The sequence below is a fragment of the Miniopterus natalensis genome, chromosome 11 (assembly GCF_054644295.1).
Source record: "Miniopterus natalensis isolate mMinNat1 chromosome 11, mMinNat1.hap1, whole genome shotgun sequence".
In the NCBI taxonomy this organism is placed as follows: domain Eukaryota; kingdom Metazoa; phylum Chordata; class Mammalia; order Chiroptera; family Miniopteridae; genus Miniopterus; species Miniopterus natalensis.
Genome location: NC_142091.1, coordinates 76,573,541 through 76,595,370, shown reverse-complemented (window position 1 = coordinate 76,595,370; position 21,830 = coordinate 76,573,541). Strand labels below are relative to the sequence as shown.

The 21,830-nt window shown below is 60.4% G+C and overlaps 1 protein-coding gene across 4 annotated transcripts in view; it reads left to right on the top strand.

Moving 5' to 3' along the window:
* Nucleotides 1–21,411, top strand: part of KCNQ1 (potassium voltage-gated channel subfamily Q member 1) — a 254,293-nt gene extending 232,882 nt beyond the window's left edge. For all 4 annotated transcript variants that reach the window (XM_087822084.1, XM_087822083.1, XM_087822082.1 and 1 more), the window contains one exon: nucleotides 21,184–21,411. In XM_087822084.1, the coding sequence (XP_087678210.1) occupies nucleotides 21,184–21,411 (228 nt within the window). The remainder of the gene's footprint in view (nucleotides 1–21,183) is intronic.
* Nucleotides 21,412–21,830: the final 419 nt, after the last annotated feature.

Below are 21,830 nucleotides of genomic sequence, written 5' to 3'. Positions count from 1 at the left end.
GTTTCCCTTCTGCCTTTCTCTGTGCCTCACCTCTCCCAGCTCCGGGGTGCCGCCTGGGTGCGGTGCGGTTTTCTCGGCTGGCTTCCTGCAATGAACGAGTGCATGTCTGCGAGCCACAGCCCCACCCCCGGGGGAGGCCCCCCTCTGCCTCTGCAGGACCCCCACATTCTTGCTGTCCCCATCCAACAAGCACACCAACACCCAAGGCTGACCGGAGGCCCAGCAGGCTGGGGTCAGCCTGAGCCTCCTCAGGAGCCCGGGGAGCCAGGGCCCGGACTGGTCCCTGCCCGTGGCCTCGGTGGGCTCCGTGGTGGCTCTGCCCACGTACGCGCCCCTCCAAGGGTTAAGGCCCAGCTCCTCCGGCCCCAGCGCGTTTGCGTTTCACACGAAATGTTTTTGCAGCAGGCCCGGATGCCAGCATTTTTGTGGTCGCAGTCAGATGTTTTTAACTACATTGGACAGAACTCACGACGGCTCTTTCCGTGGCTGCAGCCAGTTTCTGGGCGCTACCTTGAACCTCGCCGCGCCCCAGAGCACCCCCACGCCCCCACAGCTCTGTGCAATAGCGGCGCCCCCACATTGAAGCTGACCCAAAGCTGCATCTGCCCCAGCAGGCACGGCCCCTCCGGGAGGGAGAGGGCCCGTGTGGCCATTCTGATCTGCATGGAGCCAGCCGCCACCCCTCGAGGAGCAGGTTCCCCGGTCTCTGTTCCTGGCACCTTCAGGAGGCTCCACCAGGGTCCACGGCCAGGGAGACTCAGGGGACGGGTGCTGGGCAGAGCCCAGGGCATTAACTCGAGGCTGTCCCAGCTCCAGGAAGCCCATGGGAGCCACCCACCCAGGGCTGGCAGGGGGCCGGGGGCACAGACCCAGTCAGGGCTGCCCCTCGCACCCAGAGCCACCCCCTCTCATGTTGAAGGCTGATCGTGGGAGTTAGGGAACCTCATCCCTTAGGAGGCTGCTCAGAACCCCCACCGAGGTCAGAGAAGTTCCAAAAGCCTCTCTCTCCCTTCCCCACTCGGCACCCACCCCCCAGCTGTGTGCCCAAGGTCCTCGTTTGCATGTTAAAGGCCCCAAGAGGGCCCCCAGTAAGAGAATCTAATTTTGCTTAACTCAGCAGTTCCCAAACTGCCACTATCTCCAGAGCTTTTTTCTTTTTTATGGCAAAATCAGCAATAACATCTACACCCCTCGTCTGGGCAGGAATTCTCTCTTGCTGGACTCTCCAGGAAAACGGGGCCCCCCTCTCCACCCAAGCCCCACACCGAAGGAGCCCTGCCTCTCCTGGCCCCGGAGCTGGGCAAGCATGGCCTGAACTCTTTTTCCACCCAGCTCCCTCAGTGTGCGCACCCCGGGCACCCAGACGTCCTCGGAGAAGCCAAGAGCCCTTTTTCAAACCAAAAAGCCTGTTGCACACGGAGCCAAATGCTGAGGACGGTCCCAGGACATCGCCGCTCTGGGGGGGCAACCCACAGGGGCCCCTATTGTCCCGTCTCCTACACCAGGTCCTCTGTACCCCCGTCCGCCACACACATACACACCCACACATACATGCACGTGTGCACACCCTCGCACGTGCACACACACACACGCATACACAGCTCAGGGGCCGGGCCTGTCCCCGGGCGCAGCCCACCCCGCCTCCAGTTGTTGCCGGCCCAGCTGCTGAGCCCCCAACCCCAGCCCACCTGTCAGGCCCACAGGTCGCCAGCGCCAGCTGCCCAGAGCCCCCAGCCCAGCCTGGTGACCCGCCAGGCCCCCGCTCTCAGCTGCCAGCACGGCCCCCAGCGCACCCTCCCCAACAGGTGTCCCCACAACTGCCGAGGCGACAGCGTGGCTTTGCTGTTCTTCTACCCCCTACCCCCCCAGCAGAACTGTGCCAGGGGGGTGGGCAGTGGACTGCTGCCACTCCGGAAGGCAGGTGGCCGGAGGGGCTCAGCCAGCCTCCAGCAGCCGCTGCCCCAGCCCCAAGGGATCCCACCTCCTTAGGCGCCCCGCTCCAGCCTAGGCTGGGTTAGGCCTCTCCCGCCCTTTGAAAAGACCAACCAAGGCTCCCAGGGAGGTTCTGCCCGGGGAGTGTCCCCGCCTGGTTCCCACTTATCCCACAAGCATTTTACTGTGCACCCCACACTGCTGGGCCAGGGGAGGGCTGGACGGCAGACTCCCAGCTCCAGGGGCCTGTGGTCTGTGAGGAAGGACAGACAGAAATCAAGGACAAAACGTGAGCGAGGTAATTTCATGGTGATAACACAGCAGTGCCCCTTATCTGTGATTTTACTCTCCACCATGTCGGTTACCCGTGGTCAACCGTGGTCTAAAAATATGAAGTGGAAAGTTCTAGAAAGAAACAATGCATGCGTTTTAAATCATGCGCCGTTCTGAGTAACATGACAACATCTTGGGCTGACCCACTCTGTCCACCTGAGACGTGGATCATCCCCTTTGTCTGGTGTCTGCACACTGTGGACGTTCCCCGCCCGTTAGTCACTGAGTAGCTGGCTCGGGGGTCAGGTCCATGATGCTTGTGTTCAAGTCGCCCTCATTTGACTTAATAAGGGTCCCAAAGCGCAAGAGCAGGGATGCGCCACAGAGAAGCCAGGAGGTGCTTCCTTTATGGGAAAAGGTGGGCATTCTTGAGTTAAGAAAATCGTGCGCTGAGGTCTCTAAGATCTACAATGAGGATGAATCTTCTATCTGTGATATTGTGCGGAAGGAATAAGAAATTTGTGCTTGTTTCTCTGCAAAAGTTATGGCCACAGTGCATGAGATGTGGTGATAGCCACGGTGCGTGAGACGTGGTGATGGTCACGGTGCGTGAGAGGTGGTGATGGCCACAGTGCGTGAGAGGTGGTGATGGCCACAGTGCGTGAGACGTGGTTACGGCCACAGTTTGTGACACATGCTTACTTAGGATGGAAAAACCATTAATTTGTGGGTGAAAGACAGAAAAGAAACCTGTTCCAACTGAATGCAATGAGTTGTTCGGGAAAGCATGGAACCTACAAGAAGACTTCAGCAGGGACCCCCCTGAAACGAGGGACACCAGGCCAGGCCCTTTACTGCAAGTGAGGGATGGCCACACAGATCCGGGAACAGGTGAAGACTGAAAAATATACAGATCACTGGAGGGCGGGAGGGAGGCCACAGTCACATAACTTTTATTACAGTACATTGTTAGAATTGTTCTATTTTATTAGTGTTGTCGTTAATCTCTTACTGTTTTTAATTTATAAATTAAACACTATCATAGGTGTGTGTGTGTAGAAAAAGCCATTGTCTATATAGGATTCAGTACTATCTGCGATTTCAGGCATCCACTGGGGGTCTTGGACAGTATCCCCCACAGATAAGGGGGGACCACTGTAAGCTTCATGAAAGAATGAAATGAGGGTTGTGACAAGGGGCTAGAAGGGACCAGCAGGGTGTCTCTGAGAATCCAAGACCTGCATGGCAGAAAGGAGCCAGCTTGGCAAAGCCCAGGTGGAGGAAATGGGGTGTGGAAAGCCCTAAGGTTGAGCTGAACTTGCATTCAAGGGATATATATGGTCTTGACTCTCTTAGGCTGCTGGATTCCACCTACTTCTATACAATGTAGCACTTGGGCATCAGTGTTTGTAACTGGGCTTGGCCTAGGATTTTCTGTGTTTCCTTGCCCACTTTTGGGGCCTGGTTTTATCTCATAAGATAAGCTAGGCAGCATCCCATCTTTGCCTGTGCACCTGAACACTTTGTGTAGGATCTATGGGATCTGCTTCTTGAAAATATTGTAGAAATCACCCAAAAAAACTGGGCTTGGAACCTGCTGGAGGAAGGCAGGTGACTATCACTTCTGTTTCCCCACTGGGATTTTGTTCATTTGGATTTTCTACTTCATAAGTCACTTTGGGTATTTTTTTCTTTGAAAATTATCCAACATATCAAGTTTTGAAGTTTATGGATGTAAAATTAAAAATCATAATAACTTACCATGATTCAGTTCACTCTGCTTCTGTAGTTATTAATCTCTTTTCATTCCTAATTTTTATTTGATACTTTGCTTACTTAAAGTTTACCTATTCTATTTGTTCCTCAAACAACCAGCATTGGGTTTTACTGACCAAGTCTATTTTCATAAAAATGTTTGTGTTTTGCTAATGTTCTCCTTCATCCTTTCTTATTCGTGTTTTGGGGTGGGGGAGTATCTATTTTGGTATTCTTTTTCTAGCTTCTTGAGTCGAAAGCTTAACACATTCATTGTCAACCTTTCTGGGTTTCTGAAACTGCTATAAATATTCCTCTGAATACCCTTTTGGCAGCATCCCACAGGTTTTGATGTGTGACCCTCTCCAAGTGAATCTGTTCTAAATAAATCTCATTTCTGTTTTATTTCCTCTTTACTCAAAAACTTATTTAGAACTATATTGTTTTTACTTCCAGGTGTTTCTACTTTGCCACTCTCTTTTTGTTACTAATTTCCCTTTTTTTAAATCAAGGTATAGACTTTTTGAAATGTATTGACTTTTCCTTTCAGGCCTAATAAACCCATCTTTGCGAACTTTTTATGTGTGGATAGAGGCAACAGAGTTAAACAGGGTTAATTGAGTTAAACGTGTTAGTTGAGTCACTCAGTTCCTCTCCATGCTTATTTGTCTGTCTGGTTTTCCCATGGTGATAACGTTAGCTTCTGAGAGGGGGTCCTACGGTCGCCAACTATCTGGTGGGTTTCTCAATGTATTGGTTTCGTTGGATTTTTTCTTCTCTGCACCCTGGGCACGCGTGTCCTTTCCTCGCTGTGTGCGACTGTCCCAACTCCGCACGTGAGTCTTCCTCCCCACCCCTCTTGCTTCTCTCCTCAAACGCCTCTCCGAGGGCCTGGAACCTCCAGCCTCCACCTCCCTCCCCCTCCCTCCCTCCCCTCTCCTGGGCTCCGCCTGCACTCGCTGCTCCCCCCGTCGTCTGGCCCATCCCTTCTCAGCGCCCCTCTGCCACCGCAGTGGTGCTGAGGCCTGTGACCTCCATTCCACCTGCAGACACCAACCTGACCCTTCGTGTCTCTCCGAGGACAAGATCTAAAGCCCGATCAGACTTGCTCCTCAGGTGTGAGCAGCACAGACAGCAAGCTCTCATCCCTGGAGGGTGGGGTCAGGCTCCTCAAGTGTTTGGTGACTCCTCCACTCAGGGCATGGGACCCTGTGGCTGGGGGCGGGGGAGGACCAGTTGCGCATTGGAGCTCAGCGCTCCCCCTGCTTCTTGGCTGGGACTCCAGGTACAGAAGGCGCCGCATGTGCAAAGGCCCCGTGCAGGGCGGGAGGGTGATGAGTGGGCACAGAAAGGCGACCGAGGGCCCGGCAGAGCGAGCCTGGGTACAAATCCTAAATCTTGGGGGTTCACGCCAGCCCCAGGGGAAGCTCTCAAAGGTTTTGTGGGGCTGCTGTGTGTTTCGAATTGTCACTCTGGCTGTGGGTGTCAGGGGACCCATGGGGGCTGGGTGGGTGGGCTCAGATGGGATGGAGGTGATCGGGCCGGAGCCTGAGCAGAAGCGGGCAGGTGAAAAGCCGAGGGGACACCAGGGAAACTGGCCTGCGGAAGAGCCTGGTGGGGGACGAATCACGCTGACCCCCACCGTCCTTGCCCGTGGCCCTGTTTGGGCTGTTCGCAGTGGCTCCTGGGTTTTGTGGTGGGCCCGGCCACTCTCCCTGGCATCGTCCTTCTGGGTGTCCTTGAAGTTACTCTGAGATGCCACCCTCTTGCTCACCTGCTCTCTTTGCCTGTGACACCATTCCCCCCCCCCCTTACCTGGCTGGTCCTTAAGGCATCTCCTTAAAGGGCGCTTCCTCCAGGAAGCCTCGTCGCCTCCACTGGAGGCCCATCTCTGCCATGCATGCACCTGTGACAGCCTCAAGGACGTCCCTGCCCTAGTCCCAGCACCTGTGACCTAACCTGGCCATGGGATCTTTGGAGTGTGGTTAGGATCTTGAGATGGGAAGGGTGCTTACAAGGGGGGTCAGAGGCAGAGGAGGGGATGCGAGGGAGCAAAAGGTCAGAGGGGAGAGGCGACGCTGAGCCACCAGCTTTGCACTAGAGGAGGGGCCGTGAGCCAAAGCCTGCGGGCAGCTCTAGAAGCTGAAAAAGGCCAGGGAAACAGACCCACCCGGGCCTCCGGAGGATGCCTTGACATTAGCCCGTGAGACTCCTGAGCCCCTGGGCTGTGAGACAGTAAACGTGTGTAGCACTGAGTGTGTGGGGACTTCTCACAGCAGCAGGACACTGGTACGAGCCCCCGCCTGGTGCCAGGCCGGGGGCACAGCAGCGGGCAAGACGGGCAGGGCCCTGCCCACGTGGGGGTTGCCCCCCAGAGGTGGGCACAGGTGCGCAGTCAGCCTCATGCTGGAGGCTGAAAGGGAGCGAAGGGGGCACGTAGCAGGGCTGTGACCCCGTCTAGGAAGTCAGCAAAGACATCCTCAGGAAGCAGCTGTGGTCCAACACAAAGCAAGAGTGGAAATTTGCTAGACTGAGCAGAGGGATGGAGAGCGCTTCCAGACAGGGGGTGGCACGTACAGAGGCCCCGGGGCAGGAGGGAACATGCCTGGCTTGTGGGCCTGAGAGGAAGCGGAGGCCTGAGCCAGGGCCAAGGGAGCGAGCAGGGCGAGGGGGAGCCGGGAGCGAGGCAGGGCTCGGCTGCGGGGCCACCAGGGCGAGCACCGCGGGCACCCCGAGGGCCTGGGCAGCAGAGCCCGCGAAAGGCCCGCACATGGAAGATGGCCCTGGGATTCACAGATACCGGGCGGTCAGGCCGGAGCAGGACGCTGCGCGAAGGAAGCAACCGGAGAACCAGAAAGAACTCTTGGAAATGCGAACTACGCTGCCAAGTGAAAAAACTCAGTCAAAGACTGAAGTAAATCTCCCAGAAAGTGGAATAAAGACAGAGAGATGGAAAATGAGAGAGAACAGCCAAGAAGCATGGAGACTGCATCCAAGGAGAGCCCTCGTCCAAGTCCCGGCCGTTCCAGGAAGGGGGCCGAGGGGCGGCCGAGGGAGGGGCGGGGGAGCGGGCCCACCGCGACCTGGCGGCGAAGCCGGCCACGTGTCCTCACGTCCTTCCAGAACACCCCAAGTCCTGTGTGGGAGCTCACAGATGACCTCCCGAACTGTGGGCCTCGTAGAAAAGGGCCACAGAGCTGCCTTCCAAGCCCAAAGGGAGCGCGATTCTCCACCCAGCGGAAGACTCGGGGGCGAGGGCACCGCGAAGGCGCCGTCGGGCACCCGGGTCTTCATCAGACTTGCCCGCACCTTGTCTCGGGAAGTCATGTGGCTCCAGCCGCGTGGGACGGAGGCAGGCGTGGGAGGCAGGCACCGTGGGCCGTGTGGGGAGAGCCCAGGAGGCCCCGGCCCCGTGTGAGCGGAGGGCCGCTGCTCCGGGAGGGTCGCCCCCAGGAACAGGAGCAGGGGGTGCTCGGAAGTAGACCTGGTACGGCGGGGGGGGGGGGGGCTCTGAAGCAGCAGAGGGTCAACCGGAGGGAGGCACAGCTGGAAACAGGGCGGAGGACTGCGGGACCCGGCACGGGCGTGGCCTGAATCTGAATGGGGGGACGCCACGCTGGAGACTCAGGGGAAGGACCCGGAGGCCGTGTGAGGCTCAGCCCTCACCTCCCGTGGAAGGGGCGTGGAGAGGCGCCTAAAGTGGGTACATCGGAGGTTACCTGCCGAGCTCGGTCCCGAGGCCGACGGGGGCCTGCAAGGCAGCTGCCCCGCGGTGAGACAGGGTGCGGCTGAGGCCGGGGGTCCTTCATTATAAGCGGCAGTGAGCACACATTCTTGGGGTTACACTCACCCCCACACTCACCGGCAAGCTCACACACACGTGCACGCACTCACCGGCAAGCTCACACACGTGCACGCACTCACCGGCAAGCTCACACACACGTGCACGCACTCACCGGCAAGCTCACACACACGTGCACGCACTCACCGGCAAGCTCACACACACGTGCACACACTCACCGGCAAGCTCACACGCGTGCACGCACTCACCGGCAAGCTCACACACGTGCACGCATCCACCAGCAAGCTCACACACACGTGCACACACTCACCGGCAAGCTCAAACGCTTGCCCTCACACATGCACACTCACACACACACACACACTCACACATGCACACTCACACACACACACACACACTCACACATGCACACTCACACACGCCCGCACACACACACATGCACACACGCATAACTAACTATTCCCACAAGTGCTGCTCTCCGGCTGGGACATGAGACGATCCTGGGGGCCCGGAGGAGATGGGGAGACGGGTGAGGGGCCACGGCCGAGGTGCTGGGAGGGGGAGAAGACAGGAGGTGAGAGAAGGGTGGACGCAGGCCTCACGGAGGAGGTGAAATCACAGACGTGGACAGTGACTGGATTCGGGGGTGAGGGAGGGGTGTCCTCGGGACGGACCCCCGGGCTCCGGATGACCGTGCAGCGGGGGACGGGAGGCCGCGGCTGTTCCTACCAGGGGCATGGCAGAGGGTGTGCGGCGTGTCTGAGGCGTGTGCGTGGGGCGCCCATGTGCAGTTGGGGTGAGTTTTACGGGGGAGGTCGGAGCTGAAACAAGACGTTGGAGACTGGTCAGCGCGGAGATGGACCCGAGAAAAGAGGCACCAGGTGACGTGGCAGGAGACTGGGGGCGGCAAGAGGCAGGACCGCAGGGTGACCAGCTGGCGCCGGAGGCCTGGGCGGTGGCCGGGCAGGAGAGCTGGGACCTCAGGTCTCAGGCGCTCAGGGGAGGTGGCTTCGAGAAGGGGTGACCATGCCGTCCAGAGGAACGTTGGACACGGCCACACAGAGCCGTGGAATCTGCGCTTGGTCTGACTCAGAGCCACCACCACGTGCACTCTAATCCCCCCGGACACTACTCCTACTGGGGACGTGAATCACACCACCTAGTCCCCATGCCTGCACGTAGCATGTGCCCCATGAGTTCTTGTGGCCTCAGGAGGTAGGCATTTGGGACGGGGGCGGCTGGGTGTTGATAGAAGCCGGTAGGTCCCGGCGGTAGAAGGAGCCGCGGGCCAGCTCCACTGCGCACACGTGGGTCTGCGCGTGGGGTCAGTGTGGGAGAAGTCGCGCGCTTGACCTCAGCCTGGGGCTCGGACCGAGATTTGATGGCCCTGGAGAGGGGTATCCTTGTACCCAGAGCCGGTCAGAGAGGAAAAAAGACCAGAGAGTGTGGGAGTCAGCCTTTCCCCAGGCGTAGCCAAGGCCAAGTGGGCACTGGATCCTCCAGCCGGGACCTCGGGCTCCCTTGCTGTGGGCCAGCGGCCAGGGGGCCAGGGTGCAGACCCAGGCCCACAGGGAGGCAGAGCCCTCCCAACCCACACCTGCAGGGCGATGGGCACTGCCGCCGTGCCAGCCTCCCTTGGACGCTCGCCGCCAGGGCCTGCCATGTGCCTGAAGTTACAGCAGTGACCCTCCCTTCTTTGGGTTCGACGTCCTGGTCTTCAGCAAATATTCTCTGAATGTCTGCTATGTGTGAGGCCCTGGGAACACCGGGAAGTATGTGGATCTGCCCTGGAGGGAGTCATGTACGATGGGCCACGGACAGTAAACAGATGATTAATTATCTTTCTCAGAGAAGGGGCAGTGCCCAGTGTGGTTAGTCACTCACACTTCAGCGCGAGTGAGTTTCTCCCAGGCTTTGTCAGTGAAGGACGGGACCAGGGTGGACGCGCGCTCCAGGGGGTGGGGGAAATTGGGGCATCAGAGCAGGGAGGGAGCAGAACAAATACTTTCCACAGATGCTTCCCAGCTCCCTGTTCCCAGGCTGCACCCCTGGGGCCCCCCGGAGGCCCCCAGCCCAGCCGGCCCCGGCCTCTCCTGGCCCCGGACCCTCTCCCCGAGGCCTGGCCCTCCCCGCCCGCCATCCTGGAAACGATTTTGTTGTCTGAGGAGATCATGTGAACTGCCTGAGTTATAACTCTCCGGGGCACACAGCCTGTTACCTAACCAGGCCTGGCTCACGCCCATGTCTTGAGTAATTATTGGGGGGCGGGGGGCCCTCCAGCCCGCAGTGGAGCCTCTCCGAGGGACCGCTATTGTTTTCCATGTCAGCTGCATTTTAAGGCTGCATTTCACGTCAGCTGTGACTTGGAAGGAAAGAGGGCCCGGGCTTTGAAAAATGAAGACACAGAGAGCAGGGTGGTGGAGGGCCGCTTAACCCTTCGGGCCCCCCGGGCTCCCCAGCTTCCCAGGGTTGCCTGACAGAGAGCAGGCTTGTCGGGGATCAGAACCCGTGGCCAGGCCCGGCAGCACCACTTGGCAGCGCCCATGGAAACCGCCGTGCGGTTACGCGCAGACAGCCACGGAAACCCGGGAGGACCGCAGGGCTGAGGGCGCGCCAGGCCGGCCCCTGGGCCCCCGTCCCCCACCCCCACCCTCACCCTGCAGTCCTCACCCCCCCACATGTGCAGCCCAACACCCCAGCCCACCACCCGTGAGCCCTGAAGAGAAGAGATGGGGTGCAGCGTAACTGGGGCTCCCCTGGGCGCCCCCCATCTCAGGGTCCCGGCCCTGCCTCCACCAGGGACTCAAGGCCTCGGAGACTCTAGCACCTACTGTGCGCCTGGAGGGGTGCCAGGTGCTGGGAGGCCACAAACCCCTTCCTCAGGAAGCGCAGTCCTGGGAGAGCCGGGCGAGGAGCCAGCAGGCATTGGGGGTGGGGCACAAGTCACTGAGCCACAAGGGCCAGCAGGAAGAAAGCGGGCGGGCGCGGGTGAGCAGGGGTGGACGGGGGTCCCCAAGGAGGGTACGTGGAAGCAGAAACTGAATGGGACAGGGGCGAGCTGGCCAGATGTCAGGAGCAGAGGAAGGGCAGCCTGAGCTACCCTAGGCCCCTCCTGCCACCTCCGGCCCCGCCTCGGGCCTTAGAAGGTTCCTGTGCTTTCTGGTGTTTGAGTGCATCGGGCTCGGCCGGGTGGCTCAGTTGCGTGGAACATCACCCTGTGCACTGAAAGGTTGTGGGTTCGATCCCCATCAGAGCACATGCTTAGGTTGCAGGTTCGAACCCCGGTCAGGGCATGTATAGAAGGCAACCGATCGATGTCTCTCTCTCCCTCTTCCCCTCTCTCTAAGATCAATGAGCATGTCCTCAGGTAAGGATTAAAAACAGAAGAGTGCTTTGACTCACTTGCCCCAGGTTCACCGAGTCCTTCAACAAATCTTTACCAAGTACCTACTGCGGATGGGAGTGTCGATCCTGAGGTCCTGGTGGGAGGGAGCCTGGAGTGTTTGGGGGTCAGTGACACCCAGGCTATCGGACATCTGGTAGCCTAGTCAAGAGGGGATTTTGCCACCTAAGGGGCTCCAGCCAAGTGGAAGCACCCAGGGCTGAAGTGTGCAGAGCATTGGACACAAGGCCCTCCTCTCTGTGTCCTTCACTGTCTGCACAGGGCTTCTGTCTCGTGGCCCCCGGGGCTGCTCCTGAAGTCACCATCACATCTGCATTCCAGTTGCAGGAAAGAGGGAAAGGACCCTGCGCAGAGCCACCTCTGTCAGCCCCCCATTATCTCCATTGACCAGAATGTAACACATACCCCAAGTCACTACAAGGGCCCCTGGGAAACTAGATCTCTATTCCAGGCAGCTGGACACCTTGTTTAGTTCTGTGATTAGAAAGGAGAAAGTGGCTCTGGGGACAATTAGCCATCTTTGCCACAGGGCAAACTGCACATGTGGTCAGGAAGCCGGATAGAAAGAACTCAGGTAGGAACTGGACATAAGAGGGGGACATTGCCATTTTTTGGGGGGAAGGCAATGGGGGACTAGGATTTGTCAATTCCAGATGCTTCTGAGGCACCACGTGGTGAGGCCAGGGCCCAGGTTCCATGGCTTGTTTGGCCCTGAGAGTCCAAACCAGCAACCACCAGCATGTGGAGCTCCCACCCGCAGTAAAAAAAGCAAAGATGACCACCATGCAATGGCCAGCGGAGAAAGGGGCCACAGTGGAGATTGGGAGGAGAGACACCAGGGCAATGTGGGTCCTGGAGCTAAAGGGCTTCAGCAGGGAGGGACCTGCCCCTGAAGAAGGCACCTGCCCCCGTGGAGGAAAACAGAAGTCAGGACAGAAAACAGCATGAAGTGGCCACTGGGAGGTCACTGGTAACTGGAGCCCTGGGGTGCCAGGGACAAAAGCCCAGGTGAAAAAGGCTGAAAAGTTCGTATACAAACTCTGTATAAATATGGCAGATTAAGTTTATTTCCACTCCTTCCAAATCCTGCTAAAAGGACAGCAAAGGCGTTCAATAATGTAAATTAAACATCAATAAAGCAAAGGCAATCAGGAGAGAAGACAAGAGAGATGCCAAAAAAGGTTGACAGAGTTTGGAAAATGGGAAGCAGAAGGACCAGTGGAGACCAGGGAACATGGACGTGAGGCTGCAGGAGGAGAAGGGAGAGCCACCAAGAACGAGACAACTCCCAGCCCAAACCCTGGATGGCTGGAGGACAGGGGCCCCAGGTGTCCTCAAAGCTGGGGTTGGGCAGGACTGCAGACAGGAAGATATTCATTGAAGATCTGTGTGAGCAACAGAGGCTCCCCAGGTATCCCCCAGCCTATGAAGCCAAGTACTGTCGGGCCCCCAGCCCAGCCCAAGACAAGAGGTTTAGTTCCCAGAGAAGCTGAACCTCGGAGATTCTGAATTTGGGGACACCAGGAGCAGCTGTGGGAGGAGGAAAAGCTTTCATGATAAAAACAAGGGGGACTCAGTAAACGCTTCTGTGCTAAAAAGTAAGACCCCTACCCTGTTCACTCCTCAGTTCCCAGAATGCCTTCATCAGGATACCACCTCAGTTTCCAGGGAGAAAAAGTGGGTCACACACAGAGGACAGCAGACTTGTCAACAACCATGAAGGAAGCCAGCACATAATGGAGAAATACCTTCGAACTTCAGAGGGGGAAGAAAATCTTTTCCGATCTAGAATTCTATACCCAGCCAAACTCTCAGGTCAGAGAGTAGATTATAGGCATTTTCACACACACACAGACAGAAGTTTTACTTACCACGTGCCCTTCCTCAGAAAGTTACTTGGGACTCCAGAGAGAAACTTCTAGGACAAAAAATAACGAAGATGATAGATGGCTGATGTTCTCAACAGGATGAAGAGAAGTTTCACAAATCCAGCAGAGAGCTCGAGAGTGAACTAGTGACAGACGCATCAAAAACTAAGCAAAACATAGAGGCAACTCTTAACCCCAGGGAAAACAAACAGTCATCATCTTAGAAGACCATGTGACCCTGCTGAAAACAGCATTTACACAGTGATAGAAAGTTGCATAATGTTTCTATAAAATGCAAACGGTAAATAGCTAGCCTAGAATTGCAGTGTAACTACACTGGGAGGGTATTGTTACATTGCAAAGAGGGTTTCAAACGGGGCTGTGAAAACGAAATCTTCCATTTTAGGCAGTCACTCCGGATGTCTAGCACTGCAGAAGTGGGGAGTAGCAACAGTGCGTGGTGTAGGGTACCAGGCGGAAGCCAAGGGGCAGTTGATAGGGCGCGGGGTTGCCTCTGGGGTCAGGAGTTGGGGATGGAGAATATAGCACCGGGGAGAGCTCTTTAAGCAGGTTTGTTGCTGGTGGCGGGAAAACTCCAGAATAGAGGGAGAAAGGATTGGGAGGCCAATAGGGAGGTCTGCCGATGCCCTGGTGAGAAGGTGAGATGGTTCGCTGAGGAGCCAGGGCTCTGGGGGGTGGGGAAGAGTTGAGGGCATCTGGGAGGAGCAGGAAGGTGGGTGAGAGCAGGGCCGGCGTCCGTCCACGCTGCACAAGCAGACTCGGACTGGCAGGAGCCTTCTGGGTAGGTGGGGGCTGGGTCTGTGTGGAACAGAGCAGTGAGAGAGAGGAGGGCTCCCCCATGGGTGCCCCATCCTCACCTTTAACTCAGGTGACAGAAGGACCTGGGCTCCTGCCTGTGTGGCTCTCCCAGAGCTGTGACCCGAGTGGTACCAAGGATGGTCTCTAAGGCCCCCAGATCCAGGCCCAAATGGGGAACCTCCAGACTGTGATAGTAGGTGACCCAGGTCCTCCTGGAGGCCTGCAGACCATACCCAGTCTGGTCAGCTTGGGATCTCCCACCCGGCCCCGTGTCCCAAGGTGCTCTTCCTCCTGGCCCCAGGAGCAGGAAGGGCAGGCCGGGAGCCGCAGGATGGGCCTGAATCTCTCATCAGTAGAGGCCAGGCCCGCCCCCAAGCCCAGGCCTCCTTCCTGGGTGGAGGCCTCCCTGCTCTCCCCCTCACCTTCTGAGCACTGTGGGCCTTCTGGGGACCCCCCACCCTCCTTGGTTGCTCTCAAGCCTCCCAAGGACACTCCAGACCTGTCCCCTCTAGCACGTTGGCCACATGGCCACACACCCAGGAGTCAGGACTCGAACTCCCTAAGGTCACTGACTTTGGCATGGGGGCCGGACTGAGGTGGGGCAAGAGAGCAGGGGGGAGACAGTGAGGGGTAGCCTTGTCACCTGCACAGGAGCCATGGGTGGGCTGGCCAGTGGTGCATGAGTTTGGAGATCAGGGGGTGGGGAACAGATGCCCCACTGGAGAGCATCACTCTCTGCTTCTCCATTTTCACCAAGCCCTGTGCCCTCTCTCCCCCGGTGTCCCCGTGCAGATACCTCCTGCTAGTGGCAGACAGATGCCCCTGGGTAGCGCAGGCCACTGCTCCCTGCCCCGGGGTGGGGAGCTGTATGGGGAGGGCCTCCCTGCCAGACGGGACGAGACCATCCTGGACCATCTTGGAGTCAGGAGGCTCCCAAGGCAGCTGCCAGGGTCACAATGAGGGGGACGCATGGGGCCAGGGCTTCATGTGAAGCACAGACCACGGCAGGAGCCCTGGGAGGGGGCCACGGAGCAGGATGGAGGACAAGGTCCTTGCTGGCTTCCCCAAATGGTGGGGGCGCCTACGGGTTTCCAGGGCCCCAACCAGGAGCCTAGAGCCCTTGGGGTTTGCACCCTACCTGCCCCAGGCCGCCTCTGAAGACCTAAATCAGTGGGTCACCTGAGCCTACCCTGGTCACAGCGACGTCCACGACGTCCATGACCTGCAGAGAGCCACCCTTATGAGGAGGCGGCTGCAGCGCAGGGAGGGCCGGGCGCTGGCAGGTCACGGGGTGGGCAGGTCTGACTGCATGGCCCTGCTGGAGATGGAGAGGCGCCCACAGGCTGGGTCCCATGTTTGCATGTGACGTAGCCTGGGCTGGACCCTGACAGGGAAGGTGGGCCAGGAGCTGGGGGAGGGCTGGGATGCCAGCTGCCTGATAAGGGGGCTGCTGGGAGCAGAGGGGAGCAGGCTTGCCATGTATGTCCACAAAGGGCTGGAGTACCCAGGGCCCGGCCTGTACCCCAGCGACGTCCGGCCCACCCACCCTGCTCCCCATACGGTCTTCTGGGGGGGGGCAGGGGGGCAGCAGCAGCCGGCTTAGCCACATGGAGCTCAGCCAGGGGCTGGCCCCCAGGTGGGGTGGGCAGAGGCCTCAGTCCCCCTGCCCCACGTGGCACCGAGTAGCTGCTGTGTGTCCACATGGGGTGCGTTGTGGGGAGGCACCCAGACCCTGTGATGGGGGAGCCACCCCGACCTGAGCCAGGGACAGCAAGGAACCCCATGGCAGGGGAGCCTGAGAAGGCAGGAGGTGGGGTGGTAGGCATGGCTCTAAAAGTGCCCTGAGGGAAAATGCCACAGAGGAGACAGTGGGGACGCAAAGGACCCACGACCCTGGAGGGCCGCTCCTTGCTCGCAGTAGATGGAGGACCATAAGGAGACGGGCCAGGTCTCGCCAGCTTGTCCTGCCTTCGAGGACTTGAATAGCTGCTTGTCCACTCCTGCCCTGGCTCGAGCCTCTGGGGGCCTGTGCCCTGATCTGCTGGAGCTGCCACTCCACAGAGGATGTGGGGGCTGGGCCCACCAGTGAAGGACTGAGTCCCCGACCCCCGGCCTGTGCAAGCAGAGGGGGAAGGCGTTGGCAGCGGGTGGAGCGAGAACAGGCTGAGGGGCCTCCGGCTCCGGGGCTCTGGGCCTCACAGGCTGGGAGGGTGTCGTGGCCCTGTCCCTGAAGGGGGAGGGCGGGCCCCAGCCCCAGGGCCCTGGAATGCCTGTAGGGGAGGAAGTCCTGCCTCTTCACCTGGAGGGGCTAGAGCCCCTGCACCGGGCGTCCAGCTCTCCCTCCCCTCGAGGCCCTTCAGGTGCCAGGAAAGGGGCCGTGTCCTAGATTCCAGGCCTGGCTGCCCAGCCCCCATCTGGGCCCGCAGCCCAGAGCCCCTGGGGCCCAGCCTCCAACGTGCTTCCAGCCTCAGGGAGGCTGATTCAGGGATCCTATCCGAGGAGCGGGAGGGGGGCTGCGCTGCCTGTGGGTGGGGGCCAGGGGCTGCCCATCGGAGCGGATTAGCGGCACAGCTGCAGCCCGGCCCTGGCAGCTGAGTCACGGGGCCGCTGTCTCCAGGCCAGGGCACGGTGGGAAGGCACCATGGCACCCGGAGGGCGGGCAGGGCCCCCGGGCTGGGGCTGGCCAGTCTGTCCCCTGGCTCTTCCGCGCCCCCAGTCCAGCCCCCAGCCTTCACCCGCTCCAAGAGCGGGCCCAGCACGTGTGCGTACACGTTCACGCGCCCACGCACACGCAGGCCCAGCCCTCGGCCCCTCTGCTGGCCGCCCTACCTGGGGCTGACCTGGAGGGTCCCGGCCTCTGTGGGTTATCAACTCACCCCGCCGACTGTTACTGGGCACCTATGGCGTACCAGGCTCTGGGCTAGCAGCTGGGATACAAAAAGCAGAAACCCCGCCTTCGAGAAGCCCCCCGAGAAGCCCCCAGTGCAGACACGGGGAACAAGTCAGGGAAACGGGGATGATCGCCGGCGTGGAGGGGGCAGGCGGGGTAGGGGTTGGATGGGACCCCACACGAATGTTGATCTGACAGGGACTCGGGGGTGGGAGGAGACAACCAGTGTCCAGGAGGACGGGGTGACACCGGTGAATGAGGCACACACGGACCTCCACGGGGCTTTCGTCCTTGGGGGCAAGTGGGGACACAAGAGACAAAGGAAAGACAGTAAAGAAGCCGGTGACGTGGGGCGAGTTCCGGAGGGAAGGAAAGCAGACGGCGGGTGGGTCTGGGGTAGGCCGGCCTGGAGCCGGGGAGGCCCCCGGAGAAGGCAGGCGAGCGGAAGTGTGGGTGAGCTGAGGGCAGGTGGCCCTGGGGGTGGGCGGGGGTGGGACGGCCTGGCAGGAGCCAACTGGACCCGGGGTGACAGGGCTCTGCTCACACAGCCCCCTTCAAGGTGGGACTCCGTCTTTTGTTCCGAGCTCCGGGGGTCTTCTCCGAGGTCTGAGCGAGGAGGGAGCCCTCTCACACTCGGGGCACTGGGTGCTCCGTGGGGCAAGGTGGCTGAGGCCCGCGGGAGAAGCTGCTGCCTGGAGCCAGTGGCGGGGGGCATGAGCTTGTCACTTAGAGACGGTGGTGCCAGTGGAGGGGTCCTAGGGCTGGGTGTCGGGAGGGGGGGCAAGCTTATGCTGCCGATGTGGCCTGCGATGGGTTCCTGAGACCCCTGGGATGAGGCGGGACGTGAACCCAGGCAGCCTGTCCGTGTCCCCGAGTCCATCCCTGTAACTCAGACCCCCCCCCCACTGTGCCATCCACTCAGGCTCCAACGCCCAAAATGTGTCCTCACACCGGGGCCTCCCACAGACACGCCACGTGCATGCCCCATCCTTGCCCATGGCGCCCGTGCCCACAGGCCCCGCAGTCCCCTCCGTCCCCTCCATCCCCACCGGCCCCTCCGCTGAGGGACAGAAGGCCCCACAGAGCGGCTGCCCTGGGGACCAGCAGTAAAACCTCTCCCAGGCCAGGGCACTAAAACCGAGCCATAAACACAGTCACACGGTCTCCTGCCGTAAACTCTGATGTGACGAAGGCCGTGATCCGTTTCAGCCATACCCAGCTCCGGAGGACCGGCCAGCCCCGCGCCCCAGCGCAAGGTGATTTAGGGGCCTTATTCCCGCCTTCCAGCAGTGGGGGAGGGGCGTGCCCAAGCCCAGGCCCCTCGATTGGAATTGCAGAGGCCGGCCGAGCCAGGGGCAGGGCCCGCAGGCCTGGTGCGCGCTCTCCTCTGGGAGGGGCCGGGCCAGCTCACCCGGGGCGATGGCACCCTGCACCACCCTCCCCTCCCCCTTGGCTGGGGGTCCCCAGGGGCTCTGGAGTCCAGGCACCGGGCCACGTGGTGCTCACCCCAGGGCTGCTGCAGGACCCCAGCTCCAGGAGCCTAACTCCAGTGAGAGACACAGCTCAGGGGCGAGCAGACACACTACGTGCAGAGGCCTCGGAGAAGATCAGGGCTGCTCAGGGGGACCGCAGGGCTTTCCTTGGCCGAGAGAGGAAGGTGGCTTGGGGTTGCCTGTCACTGTTCGTCCTGCCTGGTTGTCCGTGAAGTGGGATGTTCGCAGCCACGCTGTGGGGCCTGATGCAGGATGGAGCACAGAGCCCGCGCACAGACGTGCTGAGCTGTCACAGCTGCGTCCCCATGCGTGTCCCTGGCATGCCCTGCCCAGTGCCTGGAACCCCCATGTCCCTGCACCCCAAGGCAGCCCCAGGCGGGCATCCAGCTCAGTACCCGTATGATCATGAGCATCGCTCCTGAGAGTGGCTCAGTGGCTGTTGGTCCAGGACAGTCTGCAGACGAGAGGAGGGCCAGGTGACCTTCGCCCTGTGACCCTGGGCTGTCCTGGGAGGAGGCCCTGCCCCACCTTTAGATGCTGGTTCACAGGGACCCGGGCTCTGCCCCTGCGAGCCCCGGGACTCGGCGCCCCTGCCTCCTGCCCACATCTCCTGCCCAGCTCCCCCCAGAGCGGCTGAGACAGCCCCGGGCGGTCTCCGCCAGGCCAGCATCGCGTCCAGAGCTGAGATCAAGGCTGAGCAGCTTCTGCAAAAACTTCCCATGAAAGACTCTTTTTCAAGATTTTCGTCTGAAAACAAACTCATAACCACATCAAGCCGGACCCCTGTCGCCACGGGTTTGATCCCGGCCGCCCAGGGGTCTCTAACTAGCTGTTATTCTAATTGCTTTTTTCTCTCCCGAGGGGAGGGCCACATAGACGCCCTACGGTTATTAATTTGGTGAGTGGGGGCGGGGAACAAGGGAGCCCTTGTTGGCCTTGCCCTTCTAGTCACTGTCAAATTGCAAATAACGACAAGATTCCAGATCCCCCAAAACTGGCCTGCCCCAGCAGCTCCCGGGGAACGCAGTCCCCGACCCCAAGGGTGGCAGAGCCTCCCCGGGCACCTGCCCCACAGATGCACCGCCTGTGGCCAGGGCTTGGCCGAGGCCGTCCCTCCCCACTCGTCGGGCCTGATCACTGTGTATGTAAGAAAGACAGTCTGTGCTCAGGGCAAGAGGGTGAGGTGACTTCAGGGACCCCCCTCTGAGCCATATGAAGACCCAGGAGGACCCGCCGGCCGTAACGACACCCCAGGGGAGGGTGTCCTTGGGGGCTCCTCTGTGGACTGCCTGACCTCACCCTCGAGACAGCCACTGAGGGAAGAGCAGCCTCCCCACTTCCCAGAGAGGAAGACGCAGCAGCCAAGGGTCACTCTGGGGTCTGACCCTGCCTCCCAGGCCAGCCTGACTGCAGCTCATGCTACAGCTCAGACAATGAGATCAACCACTGAGGGGGACTGGGATGGAGGTCACGTGTGCTGGGCCCTGGGGCTGGGCCATGCAGGGCAAACCTAGGGCACCCGGAGCCAGGGGAACAGCAGGCAGCTCCTGGGTGGTGTGTGGCATCCTGGTCAGGCCCAAGCTCCAGGAGGGAGCATACCTCAGGGCTGGGGGCTGGGAGGGCTCCCCAGGGCTTGACCAACCCTGTGTTCACCATGCCTCCTGCCCCCCCTGGTATGGACTGTCACCCGAGGTGGCCCAGGACCAAGTCCCTTCTCCAGTCGCGCCCAGCAGCCCCGACTCCTTCCTGCATCCCAACCATGGGGCCGTTTCCTTTCCCAAGAACACCCTGTAAAGCCTCCTGTACCCATGTGCACATCTGGAGACGTCAACAGATGTTGAAGTGCCGTAAAGTGAAAATTTATGAAACCACAGATTTTTCTCTGTAATGCATTTGGGGCATTAATTGATGCCAAACCAATCGATGCTCCAAGCTGGGGCCTGCACAGTTGAGTGACATTAAACCACACTTGGACCAGCCTTGGTCAAGGCCACTGGCGTGCAGGGCCCAGAAAGCCCAGGTGGACCCCAAGGCCCAGGCCACCCCCCACAGGCCTCCCAGGGCACAAGCGGGCGGTGGCACTGCAGGGGCCGGTGCAGTGGCAGAGGGAGCCCTGGGTGCCTCTAGTCAGGAAGAAGGACGGGGTTTGGGTGTGAGCAGGTCTCCTCCTCACGTCCCCTCCCACCTTGCTCACCCCCTGAGCTCAGACCTCCTGCCCTCACCCCCTCCCTGCCCAACACTGTGTCTTCCCAGCATGGAACCTGGGGGTGGGGGCTGCAGGGGTGCAATGGGAGATGCAGGGGTCCCAGTGGGTGACCCTGAACCAGGCCCTTCTCCTGGTGGGGGCGGGGGGTGTAGCCTTGGTCGGTAGTCTCCAAACAGCTCTGCAGAGAATCAGGGTGTCAGGCAGGGTCTGGGGGAAGGAGCTGAGTGAATGGTCCCCAGCCCCCAGGGAACCCCTCCCCTTCCCTCTATAGCCTGGGCTCCCCGAGCCAGCATCATCTGGGCATATCCAAGATCAGGCCCCTCTGGTCTGGGGGATGGGGCCTCGGGTGTATAGCTGTCCCCAGGCCTGAGACAGGCGGGTCTCAGCCCCAGGGCCAACCGAGGCGGCAGAGACTATACCAGCCGTCACGCTGAGAACTAGGGAAGTGGGTCCCCTGGGCCTCAGCCTGAGGGAAGGGCACAGCCCCCTCACAGGCCGCCATTCTGGTGGAGGGCGAGGGCTGCTGGGCCAGGCCCCTGCCCCAGACCCTGGCTCCTGCTGGGCCACCCGTCCCCGGCTACAGAGGGGCTCCCCCACCCACGTGTCCACACAGTGCGGACATGCACAGGGGTCATACACACACAGCTGTGACCAAGGCCAGCGCAGCTCACATTTGTGGGAATACTGGGCGCCCCTCAGGGCGGCTGTCACTGCCAGAACACCTCTGCTCCTGTCCCCACAGGTGACACAGCTGGACCAGCGGCTGATTCTCATCACAGACATGCTCCACCAGCTTCTCTCTCTGCACCAGAGCGGCCCCCCCGGCGGCCGGCCCCCCAGCGGAGGTGGCGCCCACCTGGTCCAGCCCTGCCGAGGCCCCATCGACCCCGAGCTCTTCCTGCCCAGCAATGCACTGCCCACCTACGAACAGCTGACCGTGCCCCACAGGGGCCCCGACGAGGGGTCCTGATGGGGGCCTGGGGCCTGAGAGGGGAGGCCTGGAGGAGCCCCACCCACCTGCCCAACCTCCCGCTCAGCAGGGGCACCCATCGGGCCACCTCCTCGAAGGTCCAGAGAGCAGCCTCTCTCTCCCAGGCCCGTACACCCTGTGGGCCTCGCTGCTGCATGAGCCTGGGCTGGGGGTTCGCTGAGGCCGCCTCTTTCTAGCGGGTACTAGAGCTTGGCTGGGTACAGGAGCCCCTCTCAGCTCTGAGACTGTGGCCCCCACATTGCTTACATGGTGGCTGGGACATAGTGGCAGGGGTCAGGTGGTCCCTCGGGGCGGGGCATCTTGGCACTAGGTCCATCCCAGGTATGGCAGGAAGCGAGACAGGTGTGTGGCAGGCCCAGGAAGCTTCCTGAGGGGAGGCCAAGGGACAGCCTGGACAG